The sequence below is a fragment of the Crinia signifera genome, chromosome 9 (genome assembly GCF_055691185.1).
Source record: "Crinia signifera chromosome 9, ASM5569118v1, whole genome shotgun sequence".
Classification (NCBI taxonomy): domain Eukaryota; kingdom Metazoa; phylum Chordata; class Amphibia; order Anura; family Myobatrachidae; genus Crinia; species Crinia signifera.
Genome location: NC_139225.1, coordinates 14,559,685 through 14,581,741, shown reverse-complemented (window position 1 = coordinate 14,581,741; position 22,057 = coordinate 14,559,685). Strand labels below are relative to the sequence as shown.

The following is a 22,057-nucleotide window of genomic DNA, read 5'->3' as shown; positions in this document are numbered from 1 at the left end:
CCGCCCCCTACAAGGGAAGGAGGGTCCTGGGAGCATGCATGAGACTTGCCCACCTTTCCATGGAGGCTAGGAGGGCCAGCCTGCTATAACTGAGAAACAAAGAAAGTCACCTGTGCTTAAGTATGGATACCATTAAATTCTAGCATGTTATTGTGCCTTGGGGACAGTGTTTGGGAATCCCTGACATATAACTTTAGGGATGGATGTATTTAATGAGGGGGGTCTTTCCTTCTTTCTGCTGGAGACCCCTGAAGCCTTGGACCTCCATGACGGAGCAGCAGATAAGCAGAGTGGTGCACAGTTTGGACTGCTGTAACTCCTGGTCAGACCTAACTTCTGCCATGTAATGAGATTCCATAATCCTCAGCGGACTTGGAGATCGCATTAAGTCTCCTCAGGAGAATGGGGTCTCAGGTTAGGAAAGGAGACCCATTACTGAGGTTCTGGGAAGGGCAATGCATTAATTACTGTATTATGGTGTTTACTGTATCATGGAATAGACACTACGTTGTAAGTTATTCTGTACGACTAATGCCTCCAGCGGGCAGAGATCACAGAGGGGGAGGTGTATCAACCTTATAGAGAGAGAAAGTGGAGAGGTTGCCTAGAGCAACTAGTCAGGGTCTAATCAGTTTTATACCCATTTTCCATTGACTTAAATATCCCGGGGTTTTGCATGTATATACGCACCAACTCGAGATTTTTGTCAGTAGAAATGGTGACCAGGTAAAAAAACCCAGGAACCAAGCAAGGTTTTAGCGGGTTAAACCCAGGTAACGAGCCGTGAAAGCAGCTTTTACCCTGGATTAATGACCCCGGCAGGGCAGGCTGCCAGTGCGTTGGCGGCTCCTGCCTGTCCATGCTGACAGCCCACCCCCATCCTAGTGCCCACCTACCTGTCACTGACCTGTCCACACCCTCTCCACCCCGCAGATGCCCACACACTGCTGACCCCACCGCCGGTGCCCACTTACCGCTGGCCTCCTGCCGGTGCCCCCCCCCCCCCGCTACTCTGCTTTTCAGTGGAAGAGGGATCAGCCCGGGAAAAACCCAGGAAAACAGGTCAGTGGCATAGGGGACCATTGAAGGGATCCACCAAAATCCCAGGTGTGTGACCCGGGATTTTGGTCGAACAACACATACATGATACATGACAGTTACCAGTGGATGGGTTGCTATGGGCAACAACTCCACTTTATCTCTAAGGATATATACATCTACCCCTCCTCAAGGAACAGCCACTGTAGTGTGCTGCACATTCCCGCCATAGCACCTACGGGCCAGCCTAGTGCACAAAGAAAATATCCTCCATATAGATTGGGTAGAACTGTCATACAGTATATTGGGGGTGGTGGGGGGGGGGGGGGGGTATTATACAAAGATATATTGTTCCTGATGACCTAAAATGTCAAAGAAAATGTATTTGTGTGGTGACTAGAGCACGTCCTGTTACAGTGTCTCATTTCAGACCAGGCGCTAAGGCCTTACAAGTAATAGGCCGGCCATTGCAATTCTTATCAAACAAGGGGGTGTGGGAGCCTTCCGAGAAGAGAGCCCCACATTCTGATTGGGGGGAGAAGCAGGCTTTGTGGAAACACAAACAGAGAGAATTGTCTGGTGCCCTATATTTGACAAGGTTCAATAATCAATACAGTATACAGCTACTGGACCAAAAAATGAAAAAACAATATTACTTTAACCGGTTGCTGCTGTTTTGTGAGGAGTTGCTCAAACACCTCAAGAAAAACGGTTAAAAATCAGACGTAAAAAAAAACAAAACAGTTGCGCAGTTTTGTTTTTTTACGTTTGTGAAAACACAATTTATATACAAATGCATGCACACAACACAGAAATACAAGTTCCTAAACCATAGAGACCAAGCCGGTGAGGGAGACGTGTCCTGTGTACAGAGAAGGGCGTTCTCTGTCTGCCTGTACTTACAGTAAGAAGCTGGATGGATGGGGAGATACAGATGTATATTTACATCCAGGACATAGAATCAGCATAATACAGTATATTACTGGGCGACGTCAGTACACTGTGGGGGTTATTTTGGTTCACTCTTTCTGACAAAATCCTTCTTAGATGGACAAAACCATGTGCACTGCAGGTGGGGCAGATGTTACTTGTGCAGAGAGAATTAGATTTGGGTGGGGTTTTACTTCAAAGGGAGATCTGTATTGCAGTGTAAAAATAAAGCAGCCAGTATATACCCTGCACATAAACAAAATAACTCACCCAAATCTAATTCCCTCTGCACATTTTACATCTGCCCCCCTGCAGTGCACATGGTTTTGTCCATCTAAGAAGGAATTTGTCAGAAAGAGTGAACTAGAAAAGGCCCTGTGACCCTGGCTGCAATACATTGCACAGTATTGATTAGTTACAATGGACATTAGAAGCCACCATGGCGCCATCCAATCAGAAAGCTTCTCAATGGAACATTCTGTGTGACAACACATGCTGTCCCTGCCTTTGCTGCCAGGCTGTGGAGGCAGATGGCTACACTAGAAATGCCATCACCTTGGGCGGCCTTGTCCTGTGTCCGGCGGCCAACTGAATCCCGGAGACTGAACCTGGACCAGGCCGCATATGACTTGTGGAAGCGGAGGTTATAGGGAAGGGAACTGGCCGCACTGGAAATCTATGGCTGCTCCTATTACTGCGCTGTGCCCTTCACATTAATCACAACACTGTCCAATTTCTGCTTAACATCTCACAACGGAATGACCCAATAGTGCAGAGACAACATCTAGACGGTGGGCAGCCGGGGGCCAGGGCTGACCTCTTCCCCGACACAGCTGGAAGAAATCGATAGACATTCAGTGAGGAGGCCGGAGACCCCAATCCATCCAGCCAAGGCCTCAGATAATAGAGCTGACCTCACTTAGGCAGGCGATGCCTCCAGGGGACACTCATCCTCTATGGCAGAAGATTGATTTCCAAAGCGTGTAAATGATGTTTCTGCAATGTGCCCTCCATGTCCTAATAAACATATAGCCAGGCACAGTAATCCCGGATCTCGGCCAATGTAATCGGGTGCATCTTTAACGGTCCAAATGCAAATCGGATCTGACTGCTGAGCACAACATCCAGAATGCTTTGTGTAGTATAACAGTGGCAGGCCGGGATGTAATGGTCTCACACACAACGGCTCTACTGGACAGAATTACAGCCAAACCCTGTAACATTTGGTATGCGCATACAGCAGCAATTACACATAGAATATAGGCATGCTGTATATCATTGTACTGTACCTGCATACCAAATAATGTTACAGTGTTTGGCAGAAAAAGACATAAAGCACCATCAGCTCATGCGCTGTGTTTGACAAATGACAGGAGCTGACTGAGTGGTACTTTGGGCGGGATTTAAGTGCGGGACTCCGTCTGAACTCAGACATTTTTTTTAAAGGGGCAGTCACTTACAGTACAAGGTATAGTTTTGCCTATTAAGTTATTGCCCCTTTAAAAAAAAATGTTGGAATTCGGCCGCTCTGTGATTGGAGAAGAGTAAAACCGCAGAGGCTCTGTGATTGGAAGAGAGTATAACCCCCCCAGGGGCTCTGTGATTGGAGGAGAGTATAACCCCCAGGGCTGTGTGATTGGAGGAGAGTAGAACCCCCGGGGCTCTGTGATTGGAGGAGGGTATAACCCCCGGGACTCTGTGATTGGAGGAGGGTATAACCCCGGGGGATCTGTGATTGAAGGATAGTATAACCCCCGGGACTCTGTGATTGGAGGAGAGTATAATCCCTGGGGCTCTGTGATTGGAAGAGAGTATAACCACTGGGTCTCTGTGATTGGAGGAGAGTATAAGCCCAGGGCTCTGAGATTGGAGGAGAGTATAACCACCGGGGCTCTGTGATTGGACGAGAGTATAACCCCCAAGGGGTTCTGTGATTGGAGGAGAGTATAACCACCGGGGCTCTGTGATTGGAGGAGAGTATAAGCCCAGGGCTCTGTGATTGGAGGAGAGTATAACCACCGGGGCTCTGTGATTGGAGGAGAGTATAACCCTCAAGGCAGTGGTTCCCAAACTGTGTGCCGTGGCTCCCTGGGGTGCTTCGGGACACTTGCAGGGGTGCCTCGGGTTGGTCGCCCAGGACCAATTCAAATTATTTATGGTCAATTATTTATGGACAAAACCAGTGCTGGTGGCTGCCAATCATAAAATATGTGTATAATCAGAAGCAAATCCTGCCCTTTACCACATAACTGAACCTAAGAAACACATATAAACACAAGCTACTTAATTTTATATATTTTTTGGGGGCTTAGGGGTGCCGCGGAAAAATTCGGATACTCTAGGGTGCCGTGATCCGAAAAAGATTGGGAACCTCTGCCTCAAGGGGTTCTGTGATTGGAGGAGAGTATAACCCCCAAGGGGTTCTGTGATTGGAGGAGAGTATAACCCTGGGGGCTCTGTGATTGGAGGAAAGTATAACCCCCTGGGGCTCTGTGATTGGAGGAGAGTATAACCACGGGGACTCTGTGATTGGAGGAGAGCATAATCCCAGAGGCTCTGTGATTGGAAGAGAGTATAGCCACCGAGGCTCTGTGATTGGAGGAGATTATAAACCCCCCCCCCCCACAGGGCTCTGTGATTGGAGGAGAGTATAACCCCCTGGGGCTCTGTGATTGGAGGAGAGTATAACCCCCTGGGGCTCTGTGATTGGAGGAGAGTATAAGCCCACGGCTCTGTGATTGGAAGAGAGTATAACCCCCCAAGGGGTTCTGTGATTGGAGGAGTGTATAACCCCCTGGGGCTCTGTGATTGGAGGAGAGTATAACCCCCTGGGGCTCTGTGATTGGAGGAGAGTATAACCCCCTGGGGCTCTGTGATTGGAGGAGAGTATAACCCCCAGGGCTCTGTGATTGGAGGAGAGTATAACACCCTGGGGCTCTGTGATTGGAGGAGAGTATAACCCCCCAGGGGCTCTGTGATTGGAGGAGAGTATAACCCCCTGCGGCTGGTGTGCGATATTGTGACTTTTGCTAAAATATCGCAAAAAACTTCCGAAATCGCACTTTTTCCGAAAATCACACATTTTATAGGATGCGAATTGCGGGGGAAAAAAATCACACTTTTTTGTCGCGAATTCCCACATTCTGACCTGCCAATTTTTAGTCACACCAATTCGCATCCAGATGTTTTCCCATTATAAAGTATACGCGCAAATTTAATGGGATGCGATTTTTGGTAAAAGTTACTAAAAATCGCCGAACAAATAGACCAGATTCTGACAGGCGGATTTAACAGACATCTGTGCATGGTTCTGTGTTACAATTTTGGAACCAGCACCTTTTGGAAGCCTGGGGGGGACCCCTTTATTGGGGGTGTCCCAACTCCTCCAGGTACCACGTCCAGGGCTGACCAGCCACGGTGAGCCCAATACGGCTGAGGGACCTTTTGTAAAAAGTGTCCCCCGGCTGTGTCACCGTGGGATGTTGGAGCCCGGTGCTGGTTCCAAAATATGGGGGACCCCTAGTTTTTTTGTTCCCCGTATTTTTGGAAGCAGGACCGGTCCAAAAGTCCAAGGCTGGTTTCAGGAATAAGGGGGACCCTACGCTTTTTGTTCCCCGTATTTTTGATAGCAGGTCCGCCTCAATGAGCCGGGGCTGGTTATGTTCAGGAGGGGGGACCCCACGGTGTTTTAAAAAAGAAAAACCAAAAACCAAACAAACCACACATTACCATGTCTCCCAAATTGCACATGTCCGCACAATCACATATTCATGACTAAAAATCACATATTCATGACTAAAAATCACATATTCATGACTAAAAATCACATATTCATGACTAAAAATCACATATTCATGACTAAAAATCGCACCTTATCGCATATTTTTGTAGTGAATTGGCATCTCATTAAAAATGCAAATTCAGGCCAAAAAATTAATTTTAAAATGTGTGATATGGTGCGATTTCAGAAAATGCAATAAAATTGTATCCTATTAAATGTCACCCCCGATGTCTACAGGGACCAACCAAACATGGCTGACAGGGCCTCCGACAGGGGGGTGCTGTGGGTACAGCTGTCCCGTGCCCCGGACAGCTGCCCACGGTGACAGCGGCACAATGTCACGACCCCCCACCCCCGCGGACGAACACCGCCTCCCCCACCCGGCGCCCCCCCTGCCAGGCACGCACAATACACAGTGCAGCCTGCAGAGCGCCGAGCCAGTGCAGTGTGCGCCCCGCCCAGAGGAGATGCATGCAGGAAGGAGAGAGTGGAGGCGCGCAGGAAGGTAAGTAATGGTATCCGGGGGGCGGGGGGTTAAAGAAGTAATGGTACTCTGGGGGGGGGGGGGGGGGGCGACTGAAGGTCAGTCCCGGGTTCCCAGAATCTTAGTGGCGGCCCTGATTCTTAGTGGTGGCCGAGGAAAACCTGCTCAGCAAGGTGGCATATGTTACCAGTGTCAGAAGCACAACATGACCACGCCACCCACTATCATGTCAGGACCAGGCCCTTCTTCTGTAAGTCCTGTCTATGGAGTGTATGTATTCAGTCTCCTCTGCTATGTGCCTACTCGCAGCTGTCCACAAGGGGGCATTACACCTAATGTATTTATAGCGCGGGTACTCTGGAGGGCTCCTCTGATTGTGAAGGCAGTGTCTGGCCAGGGACACCTATGCTTTATATCCCATTATACAAACCCCAGCTATAACTGTCCTGTCTAGACTGTCTCACTACACACAGGTCCCTTTGTGACGTGCAGGAAGAGCGCTGCTGCGGCTATTACGCCAGGTCCAGCTAATAAGCCGTGAGGCTGTCTTGCACACAGGGAAGCGGCTGGTCTGTAGGGTTCGGTCAGGGAGCTACAGATGGGAATCAGTCTCACAGCCCCATCTGGCTCACTTATATTTCTGCATAGGAAAACAAACAGAGGCAAACATCTGTTCCAACTACAGGGTAACGTATCCCAGAATAATATACGTGCCCCAACCTCAGTCACTTGTGTCCTCAGCAGCTGCTATAAGCCCAGGGTTTGCCCAGTTATGGGGGCACAGCTGACTTAGCGGGTCACCCTGTGCTCGCAGAGGAGACTGACATTGTATGAATGAGATCACTGGGATCTGGTGACATCACTGATTCCAGGAGATGGTACTGTCCCCGATCCAGCCCACACAATGGCCGCCTGCGCAGGTAGCTTACCGCCACAAAACTCTTAAAATAAATGAGAAATAAGTAAAACCCCCAAACCAATCAGAGAAAAGGTTTGCTGTGGGGGGTTGCTGACGGCCCCCAGCAGAAAGGAGACATCCGCATGCCACTTACCTCACTTTCTGGGTCCTGTTGGTAGATGTGGCAGATGTGTTGGTCAGTTGGGTCTCCGCAGAGCTATTGATGGAATGGTCCATGCTGAGCTCCAAGAAGGGGATGTTCAGGTCGAATGGGGCAGTGTCTTCATTGTCCTCATAGTCTATGTCTAGATTGTCCAGATTGGGCTCCACGGAGTTCAGAGGTTCCCCCGGAGAGAACAGGCCGCTTCTGTTCATGCTGTGGAAGGGTTCCCTGGAGTCAGCGGCTTTGCCCGACAACTGCTTCATAATGACATTCCCAGAGAGAAACTCCTTGGAGAGGAATTTGTGAGCGGGGTCTTGCTCGCCGGCATCTGTGATGCGACTTGTCCCATTATTGTTCAAATCTACATAACACAACAAAGAGTTATGTACCCAGAACATTTCATGTCAAGCGTCTGTTTCCACGCTGCATGCTTGTACAGATGCTGCATGCTTGTATAGATGCTGCACGCTTGTACAGATGCTGCATGCTTGTACGGATGCTGCATGCTTGTACGGATGCTGCATGCTTGTACGGATGCTGCATGCTTTTACAGATGCTGTATCCTTGTACAGATGCTGCATGCTTGTACAGATGCTGCACGCTTGTACAGATGCTGCACGCTTGTACAGATGCTGCATGCTTGTACAGATGCTTCATGCTTGTACGGATGCTGCACACCTGTACAGATGCTGCATGCTTTTACAGATGCTGCATCCTTGTACAGATGCTGCATGCTTGTACAGATGCTGCATGCTTGTACGGATGCTGAATGCTTGTACGGATGCTGCATCCTTCTACAGGTGCTGCATGCTTGTACAGATGATGCACGCTTATATGGATGATGCAAGCTTGTACAGATGCTGCACACTTGTACAGATGCTGCATGCTTGTACGGATGCTGTATGCTTGTACAGATGCTGTATGCTTGTACAGATGCTGCATGCTTGTACAGATGATGCACGCTTATACGGATGATGCAAGCTTGTACAGATGCTGTACACTTGTACAGATGCTGCATGCTTGTACGGATGCTGTATGCTTGTACGGATACGACACGATTGTATGGATTCTGCATGCTTGAATGGATGCTGCACAATTGTACAGATGCTGCATGCTTGTACAGGGGACGTACGCTTGTACAGATGCTGCATGATTGTACGGATGTTGTATGCTTGTATGGATGCTGCATGCTTGTACAGAGGATGCATGCTTATACAGATGCTGCATGCTTGTACAGATGCTGCACGCTTGTATAGATGCTGCCTCCTTATACGAATGCTGTATGCTTGTACAAATGACGCACGGTTGTACGGATGCTACCCGATTGTATGGATTCTGCATGCTCTAATGGATGCTGCACAATTGTACGGATGCTTGTACAGGGGACGTATGCTTGTACAGATGCTGCATGCTTGTACGGATGTTGTATGCTTGTATGGATGCTGCATGCTTGTACAGGGAACGTACACTTGTACAGATGCTGCATGCTTGTACGGATGCTGCATGTTTGTACGGATGATCAGGAAGTAGCATGCCAACAAGGGGCACATTAAGTAACTTTCCGATAGGGGAAATTAGGAACATTGGGGCCAGATGTACTAAGCTTCAAAAGGTGATAAAGCGGAGAGAGATAAAATATCAGCTCCTAACTGTCATGTTACATGATGTGTTTCAAAAATGACTGTAGCCGATTGGCTGATACTTTAGCTCTCTCGACTGTAGCACTGTTTTACCCTTAGTGCATCTGGCACAGTTTCATCTGTTACCAACCTATACAGACACAGGAATCACGCCAATAACATATCCTTCACCTAGAACACGACGACTGCTGAAGCTAATAGTGGGAACATCTTTTGTGCATTTTACCAGATTGTGTCATCGCTGCCACATAGCGCTATCTGAGGAGTCAGAGACAGACGTTGGTGTGAGGACCCCAGGATCTATGCGGCTGGGCAGGTCGCCTTATGCTTCTCGCATAGCGCCCTGGTTCCTTCTGAGTTCCAAAGATTACAGACACTGGGCGGGTTGCTCCAACCTCTTGTGGTACGTCCTGCCCACATTGTGACAATACTAGTCATGCGATGAGCCCCACCAGAGGCACTTTAGCACACTGGGAAATGTGGTAAAGGCCATATCTGCTTTAGTAAATCCATAGACAAGACGGCAATGTATAAACATGAATAAGCAGCATTTCTACCTTTGCAGACTGTTATCCTCTCACAGTCCTCGGCCTGTCCTCCTTCATACACTTCATTGGTCTGTTGGCCGCTGATCGCCTCCAGCTTCTCCGAGTTCTGCCGCCTGTAGGCAGCGGGCTCCGCTCTGAGTCTCTTCTGGAGGTTACTCTGATAACTGCTGTTATGGGACAGAATCCCCTCCTCATACTCCCGGCTTTCCTCACTCTCTGAGTCTAGGAAGGTGTAGTACACCGGCTGAGTGATCCGCGAGTGCGGCCTGCGCAGCAGAGTGTACTGGAAAGTGATGGAGGGGTTCTTGCCATTTTGGTTCCACACCTGGGAAGGGACACAAAGGCCAATTCATTATTATGACAACATTGTTTCTCCTTACACCACTGTCATTCAGTATAAGTAACTTCCAGAGATGTCACCATCCAGCACTGGACACAGAGCCCCCAGGTCGCAATGAGGCTGCACTGCGCACGGATCATACTGCATACACACCAACGATACAAATATGCGCATGCACTGGACCGGGCATATGGACGCGGAGGGAGCGCACTATGGGGGAATTCAATTGTTTTACTGGGTGCCGAAAGGAATGGGCAACAGGTTTAGTCAAAGAACCTTTTTCACGGAAGCATATGTCTGCGCACGGACAAGAACTGCGTGCCTGTGTCAGGTGGACCTTCTGCAAGGGTGCTAGTCCAGATTCCACACATACACAGACATGGGGTTACAGCGTGTACAGGTGGGCAGTCCTGTTAGCATAAGTCAAAAAAAGATTGCAGCATGGCAGAAGAGAGAGACGGGGCTGCTGACGGAGAATGAGGCCCAGAGCGCACACATACTCCAATCTCTTGCCCATGCTTTCATGCAGCGATATTCATAACGCAGCTCTGGATCACTAACAAACAATTACACCATTTTCATTGAAGTGAATCAATTACTACTGAATTAAAGGGCACCAGTCACCTGAATACAGCCGCCATGTTATGGGCTAAACCAGTAATCACCGAGGCATGATTGAGGCATGAGGCACAACTAGGACTAACCATGATGTTCAAGCCTTGGTTGGTTGGTCCTTGAGCTACGATATATTCTATCCCGGTCTCATACACATCCATAGGCCTGCGGTACTTAAACACTGTGCCAGCAATAAGGAAGTTCTTCGGGCTGTCGACTTTGAAGTTCCCATTGAAGTAATAATATCCGGCTTCATCGGACACGGCTGCAAACACAAACATGTAACTGTAAGGTGTATGTGGTCTACTAGTCATGTATGTATTGTAAGGCTACATAACATCCGCTGTCTCCCTTTACAAACGCAGTGTCACATATAACATAACACCCGCAGTCTCCCTGTACGTATAACGTAACAACCGCAGTCTCCCCGCACATATAACATAACACCCGCAGTCTCCCCGCACATATAACATAACACCCGCAGTCTCCCCGCACATATAACATAACACCCGTAGTCTCCCAGTACGTGTAACGTAACAACCGCTGTCTCCCCGCACATATAACATAACACCCGCAGTCTCCCCGCACATATAACATAACACCCGCAGTCTCCCCGCACATATAACATAACACCCGTAGTCTCCCTGTACGTGTAACGTAACAACCGCAGTCTCCCCGCACATATAACATAACACCCGCAGTCTCCCCGCACATATAACATAACACCCGCAGTCTCCCTGTACGTGTAACGTAACAACCGCAGTCTCCCCGCACATATAACATAACACCCGCAGTCTCCCCACACATATACCATAACACCCGTAGTCTCCCCGCACATATACCATAGCAACTGCAGTTTCCCTGTACAAATGCAGTCTCCCTGCACATATAACATAACACCTGCAGTCTCCCCGCACATATAACATCACACATACAGTATAAAGTAACAACCGCAGTCTCCCTGCACATATAACATCACACCAGCAGTCTCCCCGCACATATACCATGACACATACAGTATAAAGTAACAACCGCAGTCTCCCCGCACATATACCATAGCAACTGCAGTTTCCCTGTACAAATGCAGTCTCCCTGCACATATAACATCACACCTGCAGTCTCCCCGCACATATAACATCACACCAGCAGTCTCCCCGCACATATAACATAACACCTGCAGTCTCCCTGTACAAATGCAGTGTCCCCGCACATATAACATCACACCAGCAGTCTCCCCGCACATATAACATAACACCTGCAGTCTCCCTGTACAAATGCAGTGTCCCCGCACATATAACAACACCAGCAGTTTCCCCGCACATATAACATCACACCAGCAGTCTCCCCGCACATATAACATAACACCTGCAGTCTCCCTGTACAAATGCAGTGTCTCCGCACATATAACATCACACCAGCAGTCTCCCCGCACATATAACATAACACCTGCAGTCTCCCTGTACAAATGCAGTGTCCCCGCACATATAACAACACCAGCAGTTTCCCCGCACATATAACATCACACCAGCAGTCTCCCCGCACATATAACATAACACCTGCAGTCTCCCTGTACAAATGCAGTGTCCCCGCACATATAACAACACCAGCAGTCTCCCCGCACATATAACATAACACCTGCAGTCTCCCTGTACAAATGCAGTGTCCCCGCACATATAACAACACCAGCAGTCTCCCCGCACATATAACATAACACCTGCAGTCTCCCTGTACAAATGCAGTGTCCCCGCACATATAACAACACCAGCAGTTTCCCCGCACATATAACATCACACCAGCAGTCTCCCCGCACATATAACATAACACCTGCAGTCTCCCTGTACAAATGCAGTGTCCCCGCACATATAACAACACCAGCAGTCTCCCCGCACATATAACATAACGCCTGCAGTCTCCCTGTACAAATGCAGTGTCCCCGCACATATAACATCACACCAGCAGTCTCCCCGCACATATAACATAACACCTGCAGTCTCCCTGTACAAATGCAGTGTCCCCGCACATATAACAACACCAGCAGTTTCCCCGCACATATAACATCACACCAGCAGTCTCCCCGCACATATAACATAACACCTGCAGTCTCCCTGTACAAATGCAGTGTCTCCGCACATATAACATCACACCAGCAGTCTCCCCGCACATATAACATAACACCTGCAGTCTCCCTGTACAAATGCAGTGTCCCCGCACATATAACAACACCAGCAGTTTCCCCGCACATATAACATCACACCAGCAGTCTCCCCGCACATATAACATAACACCTGCAGTCTCCCTGTACAAATGCAGTGTCCCCGCACATATAACAACACCAGGAGTCTCCCCGCACATATAACATAACACCTGCAGTCTCCCTGTACAAATGCAGTGTCCCCGCACATATAACAACACCAGCAGTCTCCCCGCACATATAACATAACACCTGCAGTCTCCCTGTACAAATGCAGTGTCCCCGCACATATAACAACACCAGCAGTTTCCCCGCACATATAACATCACACCAGCAGTCTCCCCGCACATATAACATAACACCTGCAGTCTCCCTGTACAAATGCAGTGTCCCCGCACATATAACAACACCAGCAGTCTCCCCGCACATATAACATAACGCCTGCAGTCTCCCTGTACAAATGCAGTGTCCCCGCACATATAACAACACCAGCAGTCTCCCCGCACATATAACATAACAACTGCAGTCTCCCTGTACAAATGCAGTGTCCCCGCACATATAACAACACCCGCAGTCTCCCCGCACATATACCGTAACACCCGCAGTCTTCCCACACATATAACATAACACCCGCAGTCTCCCTGCACATACAGATGTGTCCTCATACATCGTGGCTCACAACGCGCTTTTTAGGCCTCCGAGTCGCGAGTTGTAGATTGCGTTATGTCCCACACCATATAATAAATAGTTTAACCACTGGGTGATTAATGTTCCACGTTAAGACTACGGTGCCGAATACAACGATGTTGGAGTTGACATGGAGAGTATGAGAAACTTGCCAATCAACGTTCTTCCCGCAGTCTTCCCACACATATAACATAACACCCGCAGTCTCCCCGCACATATAACATAACACCCGCAGTCTTCCCACACATATAACATAACGCCCGCAGTCTCCCCGCATATATAACACCTGCAGTCTCCCACATTCTCCCCGCATGTCTGACACCCCCAGTCCTCAGCAATCACTGCTCTGCGGTCTCCCGCATAGAGTATATTGACATCACTGACCCAGGACATCTGCTGACTTCTTGCGTTCCACGATTTGAATATCTCTTGCTCCGATGGGGATGTGCGTGACCAGGGCGTAACCTAGAATGGACAGCATGGTATCATTAGGCAACCAAAGTGATGACCGAGCAGCAGAAACTCGTTTCAGCAACAGCACTCTGTGGATTGGGGGTTATTACATTCAAGTTGGGTCCACGTCAGCTGCCCTATCTCCGCTCCGCTCAGCGGATATACAGTATATGGGCCTGAAAGACATTTCACCCAGCTGAAACCAAGGGTAACCATTCTCCCTAGTCCACGTTGGTTGCCCAGGGGGCTGAGCCACCACAGAACTCATTCCAGGTCTCTGTATCACTGCCTGACCGGTGGATTATCCTATGGGACACTAGCATGCACCATGATAGCTGATTACCGAGGTGGGAAGCTCCTTTCCTGTAATTCCCAGAGATGTGGACGCAGCTGCTCCCATCGCCCTGGCAGACACCACATTTATCAAGGGTGTGGGTGGAGAACAACACCCCGTCACATCCGATTGGCTGGGGAGAGAGAACGAGTAAAGCCTTTGTGGAGCGGGCAGCACGTAGCGCCTCTGCTGGAGGTCAATGGGCTGCGCTAATGCTTTAACAAACCTCACATTTTCCAGACACGCACACCCCTCGATAGTCACTGTACTTGCAGGAAGTCCCGTCCCGGGCCTGGACCATCAGCTGTCTCTGGCCATCCACCGTGGTACACTGGAGATCACACGGCTTGCTAGAGATGTGTATGTAGTCATCTAGAACACAAAATGCACAATGACAGTGCACCACCAACAGTTATCATGTCACATACCTGACACATAGAACCCTACAATCACCCACTCATGGTGGAACCAGCTCCACACTGATACTCCTGTACAGCCCAGGGATGGTTGGACATACTGCTAGTGAGCTACGCATGGCCTCTCACTTCTAGTCGCAGTCATCAATAACCGGATGCACAACCTTCCCATGATAGGACCCCTGCTAGGATTTATCCGGCCGCAGTGCCCCCATGCAGTGTGTGAGGTTTACCGCAGAGCCACGAACCACTTACCGGGGTACAGGGGTTTCCACTGATAGGTTTTTCCATTATACACGTGAGAATTAAACGATATGCACTGCTCTTCCCGGAAACTCCTGCTGTTACTTGGACATTCCTGAAATATAACATTGCAAGTACTGCTGGGTAATGTCATCATGAAACCTAAACGTAGGCTGGAAACCGAGGTACAGTGATACGGGTATGCACGGAACACCAGAAACTGAAAGTTACAAAACACAGAGCAACGCATGGGGTAGACCTCCCACCACCCCAGGACATGTTGTGACAAATGGGATAGACCTCAAACCACCCAAGGACATGTCGTAATGAATGGGGTAGATCTTCCACCACCCCAGGACAAGACGCAACAAATGAGGTAGATCTCCCCTTACCCCCAGAACATGTCGTGACAAATAGGCTAAACCTCCCTCCACCTCAGGATCTGTCACATGGGGTAGACCTACCACCAAACCAGGACAAGTGGCGATGCATGAGGTATACCTCCCACCTCCTCAGGATATGTCGTGACGAATGGAGTAGACTTCACACCACCCAAAGGCCATGTTGCATGGGGGTAGACCTCCCACTACCCTAGGACATGTCGCAATGCATGGGTAGACCTCCCACCACCCCAGGAAACGTTGTGACGAATTAAGTAGACCTCCAATCACCTCAGGACATGTTGTGACGCATAGGGTAGACCTCCCAAAACCCAAGGACATATCATAATGAATAGGGTAGATCTCCCACCACCCCAGGAAATGTTGTGACGCATAGGGTAGACCTCTCATCACCCAACAAGATGCATGGCGTAGACCTCCCACCACCCCAGGACATGCTGTGACAAATGGGGTAGACCTCCACCTCCGCAAGACATGTCGTGACGCATGAGGTAGATCTTCAACCACCCAAGTATGTGTCTCATATACACCTCCCAGACCGTGAACTTTGCCAAAAAGACCAAGCTTTACTGTGCTACTAGCATACATACCGCACATGTGATTCATATGGGGACATTTCTGAAACTTTCTAAAGAGGTCAGCTGTTACCCAAAGCAAGCTCCTTACCTGGACTTTACAAAGTTGGAATCTCTTGGATGTTCCAGTACAGTTTTTATTCCCGAGAACGCTGAGAGCTTTCCGCCTGGAAACAGAAAACGCTCTTTTATAGACATACAGTATAAGAAAATATATAGATAATATATTTGTGTTATTAATGTAATCCATTGGAAAAGGTTGCTCTATCATATTCACAACCTTTTCCAATTGTTTGTATCTCTTAGTAGTTTCTGGTGTTTCTACTATTGTGAATTTGGGTATAGCTGCACTTTGGTTTAATTACGCACCTGTTAGTCAAATACTTCTGTCGTATTATTAATGTAATCGAACCTGGTGGAGCTCAGCGAGACATGATACCCAGGTCCTACTGTAGGTACCTGAACTGAGCTGTCCCAAAAATGTGATGGGTCGCAATGAACATCCCTATGGTCAATCACTGCTCAGACAGGCCAGGGAGTTGGGGATGCCCCATCCTTGTGTATGTCTAATGTACGCAGTTGGAGGGGCAGCCACAACCGCTATGTGTCTGACATCTAGCCCTGTCAGTGAGATGTGGAACCTGAGGATCAGGGAGGAGGTGAGGTGACAATCATTAGTATAGGGAAGATGATGGGAGGATGTGGAGATGTATGTAGGAGTAGTGAGGAAATGAGGTACGAGTTATAGGGAGGAGTGGTGATGAGGCTGGAGATGTAGGGAGGAGCAGTGAGTAAATGAGGCACGAGGTATAGGGTGGGGTTGGGGATGTAGGGAGGAAATGAGGCTAGAGATATAGGGAGGAGATGAGGCTGGAGATGTAGAAGGAGCAGGGAGGAGATTAGGCTGAAGATGTAGGGAGGAGATGAGGCTGGAGATGTAGGATGAGCAGGGAGTAAATTAGGCTGCAGATTTAGGAAGGAGCAATGAGGAGATGGGATGGAGTTGTGGGAAGGAGCGTTGAGGGAAATAAGGCTTAACATGTATGGAGGAGCAGTAATGAGGCTGGAGATGTAGGGAGGAGTGGAGAGGAGATGAGGCTGAAGATGTAGGGAGGAGATGAGGCTGGAGATGTAGGGAGGAGCGATGAGGAAATGAGACTGGAGATGTAGGGTGGAGCTGTGAGAGGAGATGGAATGGAGATGTAGGAAGGAGCAGTAAGGGGGGATAAGGCTCAAGATGTTTGGAGGAGCAGTGATGAGGCTGGAGATGTAGGGAGGAGCGGTGAGGTAATGATCCTGGAAATGCAGCGAGGAGTTGTAAGGGAATGAGAGTGGAGATATAGGGAGGATCAGTGAGGAGATGAAGATGGAGATTTTGGGAGGAGTGTTGAGAGAATGAGGTTGGAGATGTTGGGAAGAGGGTGAGGGAATGAGACTGGAGATGTTGGGAGGAGCGGTGAGGGAATGAGGCTGAAGATATAGGAAGGAGCAGTGAGGGAATGAGGATGAAGATGTGTGGAGGAGCGGTGTGGGAATGAGGCTGGAGATGTTGGGAGAAGCGGTTAGGAAATTAGGCTGGAGATGTTGGGAGGAGCGGTGAGGGAATGAGGCTGAAGATATAGGAAGGAGCGGTGTAGGAATGAGGCTGGAGATGTTTGGAGGAGCGGTGAGGGAACCAGGCTGGGTATGTTGGGAGGAGCAGTGAGGGAATGAGGCTGGAGATGTTGGGAGGATTGGTGAGGAAATTAGTCTGGGTATGTTGGGAGGAATGGTGAGGGAATGAGGCTGGATAAGTTTGGAGGAGCAGTGAGGGAATGAGGCTGGAGATATTCGGAGGAGCGGTGAGGGAATTAGGCTGGAGATGTTGGGAGAAGCGGTGAGGGAATGAGGCTAGATATGTTGGGAAGAGCAGTGAGGGAATAAGGCTGAAGATGTGGGGAGGAACAGTGAGGAAATTAGTCTGGGGATGTTGGGAGGAACGGTAAGGGAATAAGACTGGATATGTTGGGAGGAGCAGTGAGGGAATGAGGCTGGAGATGTTGGGAGCAGCGGTGAGTGAATGAGGCTGGAGATATTGGGAGGAGTGGTGAGGGAATGAGGCTGAAGATGTTTGGAGGAGCAGTGAGTGAATGAGGCTAGAGATATTGGGAGGAGCGGTGAGGGAATGAGGCTGGAGATGTTTGGAGGAGCAGTGAGGGAATGAGGCTGAAGATGAGGGGAGGAACAGTGAGGGAATGAGGCTGAAGCGATGAGAGTGACTGCTTTAGAGGTGATGGGAGTATGAAGTGAGTGGTGTAATGAGCCTGTGGAGTGACTGTCAGACAGGGGAAGCAGAGAAGGAGCGACATTAGTGGACAATGACAGCTGTGGATGGACTGAAGAGGGGAGAATTGGAAAGCCAAGATGGAGTGGATTTCTGCTATCATGGTGGGAATTGATGAGATGATGAGAGCAGGAATAGGAGCTTTAGTTGCCTCCAGGATTCTTTACATACTGGAAATGGGGGAAAGGCTGAATTGTGAAAGGGACTATGGGGGAGATGTACTAAACATTTGGAGAGAGATAAAGTATCATGCAATCAACTATTGTCATGTTACAGACTGTTTGACAGTCTGATTGGCTGTTACTTTATCACTCTGTAAGGCTTAGTACATCTGTCCTTGTATGTAGGAGGAGAAAGTCACGGGTGACGCAAAGTGGGTGAATGGAGGAATGTCAGACATTATCCACAGAGCATAAGAGGGTGGACTTCCTACAGTACACATGCTGCACTATTGCCCCATGCTGTAATAACTGCCCGGCTAGGAATAGACATACATACAGGGGAACAGAATACAACCTCTGCCTCAGACAGTGCCTCTCCTGAGACTTCACGCCTCCTCCACAGGTGCGGGTACAAGCTGTCCATTTGGTCCACTCCCCCCACCAAAATGTGGTCACGTCTGTACCATCTTCTAGACTGTTAGACGTCTGAGTGTTGTCCTGCTGCTCATGTGGGTCACAGGTAAGGAAAGGAAATAAAAAGTTCAGCATGTAAAGTATTCCCCTACAGCAGTACAAATAGGTGACATATTGATGCCACGCAACACCAGCCACAGCTTCCGGGACACACTGGGCACTGTTTACGATCAGCAGGACAGGACTCATACACACTCTATAGGTGACATACTGGTGCCACGTAACACCAGCCACGGCCCCTGGGAGACACTGGGCACTGTGTGCAGTCAGCAGGGTACAACTCTTACACAATTTATAGGTGACATACTGATGCCACATAACACCAGCCACAATTCCTGGGACACACTGGGCACTGTGTACGATCAGCAGTGTACAACTCTTACTCTATAGGTGACACACTGATGCCACGTAACACCAGCCACGGCTCCTGGGACACACTGGGCACTGTGTGCAGTCAGCAGGGTACAACTCTTACACACTCTATAGGTGACATACTGATGCCACGTAACACCAGCCACGGCTCCTGGGACACACTGGGCACTGTGTGCGATCAGCAGTGTACAACTCTTACACACTCTATAGGTGACATACTGATGCCACGTAACACCAGCCACGGCTCCCGGGACACACTGGGCACTGTGTGCGATCAGCAGTGTACAACTCTTACACACTCTATAGAATTCATACTGATGCCACGTAACACCAGCCACGGCTCCCGGGACACACTGAACACTGTGTGCGATCAGCGGTGTACAACTCTTACACACTCTATAGGTGACATACTGATGCCACGTAACACCAGCCACGGCTCCTGGGACACACTGGGCACTGTGTGCGATCAGCAGTGTACAACTCTTACACACTCTATAGGTGACATACTGATGCCACGTAACACCAGCCACGGCTCCCGGGACACACTGAGCACTGTGTGCGATCAGCGGTGTACAACTCTTACACACTCTATAGGTGACATACTGATGCCACGTAACACCAGCCACGGCTCCCGGGACACACTGAGCACTGTGTGCAGTCAGCAGGGTACAACTCTTACACACTATAGGTGACATACTGATGCCACGTAACACCAGCCACGGCTCCCGGGACACACTGAGCACTGTGTGTGATCAGCCTGATACAACTCTTACACTCATACACATATTACTACCAATCCTGCAGTGGTGATGTGCAGCGGGCAGGAGTGCTCCTAGGTGGACACTTTGGTGGCATACAGACACCATACAGCACATCCTTATCTGCAGACGACAAACTCAGGGGGTTATTCACACCTGGTCACTGCAGGGCGATTTAGCAGAGCCCTGCTTTCAGATAGCTGCCACCAGACACAGTGTAATCCCACCGTGTGCAAGTCTGCAATTAGCTGCAACTCACTCACCAATGAATGATTTCTCACTACCTACCCTCCCAGTGTGACAGATACAGGCTGGTGGGGGCCGGAGCTGACATCACAGACCCTCCCCGATAACACCTGCGCTCTCCTTGGCACTCCCAGTAAACGACCGGTTACTACCCCCCAAATGGCGGCTTCCGGTCATTCATCTTGTGTACGGCCAGCCATCACAAAAGACGCTGGATTTTGTCACCGTTTGTCCTCGTATGCAAGCGCAGTCGATAGATAATCGGACATCGGGTACAATGAAGCGCATGACAGCCAATGTACTCACTTGTGTGATAGTAACAAACAGAATCAGCAGCGGGATCCATCCGTGGCGCATGTTATTCCTGATACACAGGACTCGCTGCAGGTGCCCCGTAGGAACACTCATCTCTAGAAGAAAGGAGGCATTATTAGGGAGAGGCACAGCAGACCGTGAGGCATCAGAACCAACCATGACCTGATATTAAAAACCGGACATGTGGCCTAGGTTACAAAGGAGTTAGGAGGTAATGAGAGGTGATAGGAGCAAACAGGACTAAGTGGGAAAGGTCTGTGATGTGGGGGGTCAAGTGGGCAGCGTTGGTGCCTGGCCACAATCCCCAATATACAATGCTGCTATTATTGGCAGGGAACGGGGCACAATGACATTCAGCACAAACCACCTGGAACACCCACTTTGCTCAGGAATTGCCCCACGAGATCAAGGAGTCTCCTGGCGAGATGAGTGGATGTGGTGGATTGTAGGAGGACTGGTAGGGTAAGCATGGAATGTTGGGGGCAGCAGGGTAGAAGATTTGGAGATTGGGGGCAGGTTATTAGAGGGTCAGCAGTGGAGCTGGTGATACACTCCGGAGGGTATTATAGGTACCATGTATCAGGCTATGGGTACATGCAGAACAGCTGGAGAAATCTGGAATTGCTCTTTAGAACCCGATTGCCCAAATCACCCGGTTATTGTCGGCAGTGATTAAATTGCTCAGACGCCTACACCGGATGGAACAGGAGTCGCCATGTTTTCTGGTATTGTGGTTTCTCCTATTGATTTGTATACATGTCCCCTCCAAGGTGTCACATTCCACAACTACATCCCTGGTGGGACCGATGGCCACGTGTATGTAACAAATAATAGGTTACTGTGAGTGACTGGTGCGAGTCTACGATAAATGAATGGTACATAGCCGATGCTTTGTGGCCAAGATGGGAACCACTGGGGCACTCTGGGAGATATCCTCAGGATCCAGGTGAATATCACTAGTAGGAACGATACGTAACTCTTCCCGTGTTTGGCTATCGGTGGACAATCTGACATTAGAGATCTTTCTCAGAGGGGGGGGCTGTGCAGTGACCCAGGCTCAGGATGAGAGAGCCTATGCTCAGAATAAACCCTGTGCGAGTAATGCACAACATGACCATGATCCGATTGGCTAATAAGGTGAAAGTCCTCTCTCCGCTGGGTTCACTAGGATTAAAAGGCCATTTGCACCATTATGTAAATGCTGGGAGAGAGAACATCCCTGAACATATGGCAGACATATTAGTAAAACAAGCAGGAGCATCAGTGATGACCTAACAGCGCTCGTACATGGCCAGATGTGGGTCCAGATGTGCAGCAATGTGTTCCTCTGGCACAGAAGCCCCGGGGTCACGTCTTCATCTCCGGCCACGGCATGTTTGATGAGGAAACAAATCCTATTAGTACGGTGCGAAGGCGAGGCCGGCCGTAACACAGACTCCATTCAGCGAGGAGGCGGCACCTGGGGACAACGATTCTGTACACCGGCTTCCCAAACAAGCAAACAAATATGTCATAATGGGATGGTCTCATGGGGGGGGGGGGGGGGGGGGAGCAATCCCATCATGTGACCCAGGAGAGAGGAACAAATGCTTATTCTTCACACGTTCCTTGGAAACAAGCAGAACGTCTCAGAAGGTGCAAACGAAAGAAGCAGAAAAAGTACTTTTGCGG

At 49.4% G+C, this 22,057-nt stretch overlaps 1 protein-coding gene across 12 annotated transcripts in view; it reads right to left on the bottom strand.

Moving 5' to 3' along the window:
- The window catches only part of ADAMTSL2 (ADAMTS like 2), a 112,680-nt gene that overhangs the window by 28,737 nt on the left and 61,886 nt on the right, over window positions 1-22,057 (bottom strand). For 8 of the 12 annotated variants that reach the window (XR_014460989.1, XM_083161101.1, XM_083161100.1 and 5 more), the window contains 10 exons: window positions 20,378-20,481; window positions 18,577-18,725; window positions 15,829-15,904; window positions 14,774-14,876; window positions 14,329-14,474; window positions 14,112-14,235; window positions 13,700-13,780; window positions 10,527-10,702; window positions 9,492-9,807; window positions 7,286-7,655 (listed from right to left, as the gene is read on the bottom strand). Coding sequence is in view for 11 of the 12 variants with exons in the window: in XM_083161101.1 (XP_083017227.1) it covers window positions 7,286-7,655; window positions 9,492-9,807; window positions 10,527-10,702; window positions 13,700-13,780; window positions 14,112-14,235; window positions 14,329-14,474; window positions 14,774-14,876; window positions 15,829-15,904; window positions 18,577-18,725; window positions 20,378-20,479 (1,643 nt within the window). In the remaining variant the exon portion in view is untranslated. Of the gene's footprint in view, window positions 1-7,285; window positions 7,656-9,491; window positions 9,808-10,526; window positions 10,703-13,699; window positions 13,781-14,111; window positions 14,236-14,328; window positions 14,475-14,773; window positions 14,877-15,828; window positions 15,905-18,576; window positions 18,726-20,377; window positions 20,482-21,673; window positions 21,900-22,057 lie in introns of those variants that run through there. The other 4 variants (XM_083161106.1, XM_083161108.1, XM_083161104.1 and 1 more) reach the window with 3 other exon arrangements.